We start from the raw sequence: 1,910 nt of genomic DNA, 5'->3' as shown, positions 1-1,910 counted from the left end.
CATAATCATCCAGACATTTTTTAATTGAATTATTAATTAATTGTATGGAAAGTCATATTAAATTTCATTTTTTACCATAAATTAACATTATCTTTAAATTTTAGATACTCCAGCGAGCTACTCCTGGCTCACCGGTATGTAGTGCCCATGGTAAAGTTATTTATCACTGTATCTTTCTCCAATCGGACGAGAAACCAATCGATGATTTGTTCACCATGGCATTAGGGTTTCCGTTGCAGAAATTGTGAAACACTACACGACAATGGCAAGCAAATCGGTCCGTTTTTTATTAGTTGACGGTGGCGGCGCATTTATGCGATGATGTGTCCTCTGTTATCGACTGATTTTTCCCTCTAGCTCCTTCCTTTAAGATAGGAATGCTGATCTGTTATCACTTGAGTTTTCCTTCATACTTATTTCGATCTCACTCACTTTCTCCGTTGTGGCTATCTTTTGGGTTCGATCAAGTCGTTGTGTTTAAGCGGCAGGAAGAGTGTAATTCTTGTACGTGAGTCTTTGGTCTTGGAACATAAGCATTGGCTTATATCGGTTATCAGACCGTATTTCGCTACCTGTAGTGTATCTGATTATGGAGGGTTTTGTTATTCTTCCATGGGAAATAGGTCAGCGGTGTCTGCTGAGAGTGCCTTATGACTCCCATGAAAACCTCAGAGCTGTGTGCGAAAGCTGGAAGGCCGCTGTGAACCACCCCCAATTCTACGAAGACAGAAAAAAGTTTGGGATTTCGCAGACGTGTGTATGTTTAGTGGAACTTTGGGAATACCCTGCTTACCCTGAGGATGATCTAGAATTTGTGGTTTCTATCTTTGACCCTCTGCGAGGCACACTGGAAACGTTTCCTCCCCTTCTCCATTTCCCCAGCACTCGTAATAGGATTCCACTCTTCTGTGACTGCTTTTGTGTCAATCGAAAGCTGGTTTTGATGGGCGGATGGAATCCGTCCGACCTCCACCTAGGGGAGGCACTCAACACCGTTTTCATCTATGATTTTTCATCAGGAAAGTGGAGCCATGCCACCGACATGCCGGAGATTCGAATCTCCGGTGCTTTCTCGGTATCACCTGAGGGACTCCTTAACGTTGCAGGTGGACATGATGACTACGAAGATTTCCTGCGATCTGCAGCGGTTTACAATGTGTTTGAAGACGAATGGAAGATTATTCCTGAGATGGGTGAAGAACGGGAAGAATGCTATGGTGCTTTCATGGACGGCAAATTTTTCGTTATTAGCAGTTATACTTGTGAGTTGCGTGATCGATTCAAGTGGAATGCGGAAGTTTATGATCCAGAAACAAGGGCATGGACAACGCTGGAGAATATGTGGACTATCGGGGAAGGGAAAGGCCCACAGTATTGTGTGGTTGCTGCTTCTTCTGGGCGCTTGTACTCGTTCCAGAAGCAGCAAGGAGTGATGAAATAACACTCCGATGAAAATGTTTGGAGGGCAGTAGGTTCTCTTCCAGAAACCCTTACAAGGATTGTGTAGCATTGCGTGACAAGATTTTTGTTTGCGGTTATGCTGAGAGTAATGGTGAGGTTTTCTATCTGTTTGAGCCTCCGCCTACGACAAGTGCAGCAATTGCTCCAGTGGAAACCACTGGAATGTGGACTGCCATTGAGAAACCAGAAAAATCTCATGAGGAGTATGTTCAGTGTATTCAGTCCGCCGTTACTTTTGAGATTTAAAGTTAAATAATAGTGATAATTACCATATTGCGCGTTGAACATAATAACAGATTTTACATTCCTGTAATCTGGTAATATGTTTCAGAGTGTTCCTGCATTAGAAAATGATGTGATATTCTTGGACGTAGTTAGACATTCTATTGCATGTGGATACTATTGATCAATGTTACTTGGTTTTTAAAATTGTAGAGTTTTATGGCATT

General features: G+C 42.4%; 1 protein-coding gene across 1 annotated transcript; it reads left to right on the top strand.

The window, feature by feature from the left end:
* Positions 1-589: 589 nt before the first annotated feature.
* On the top strand, positions 590-1,441 carry LOC149187315 (F-box/kelch-repeat protein SKIP20-like). Its single transcript, XM_089409615.1, has one exon. The coding sequence runs from the start codon at positions 590-592 to the stop codon at positions 1,439-1,441; it is 852 nt and encodes a 283-aa protein (XP_089265741.1).
* Positions 1,442-1,910: the final 469 nt, after the last annotated feature.

This window comes from Pinus tabuliformis, chromosome 3_1 (assembly GCF_031772625.1).
Source record: "Pinus tabuliformis cultivar Carrire ecotype Pingquan chromosome 3_1, CPIR1, whole genome shotgun sequence".
Taxonomy (NCBI): domain Eukaryota; kingdom Viridiplantae; phylum Streptophyta; class Pinopsida; order Pinales; family Pinaceae; genus Pinus; species Pinus tabuliformis.
Note: the sequence above shows the minus strand (reverse complement) of the source record. Positions and strands in the feature narration are given on the sequence as shown.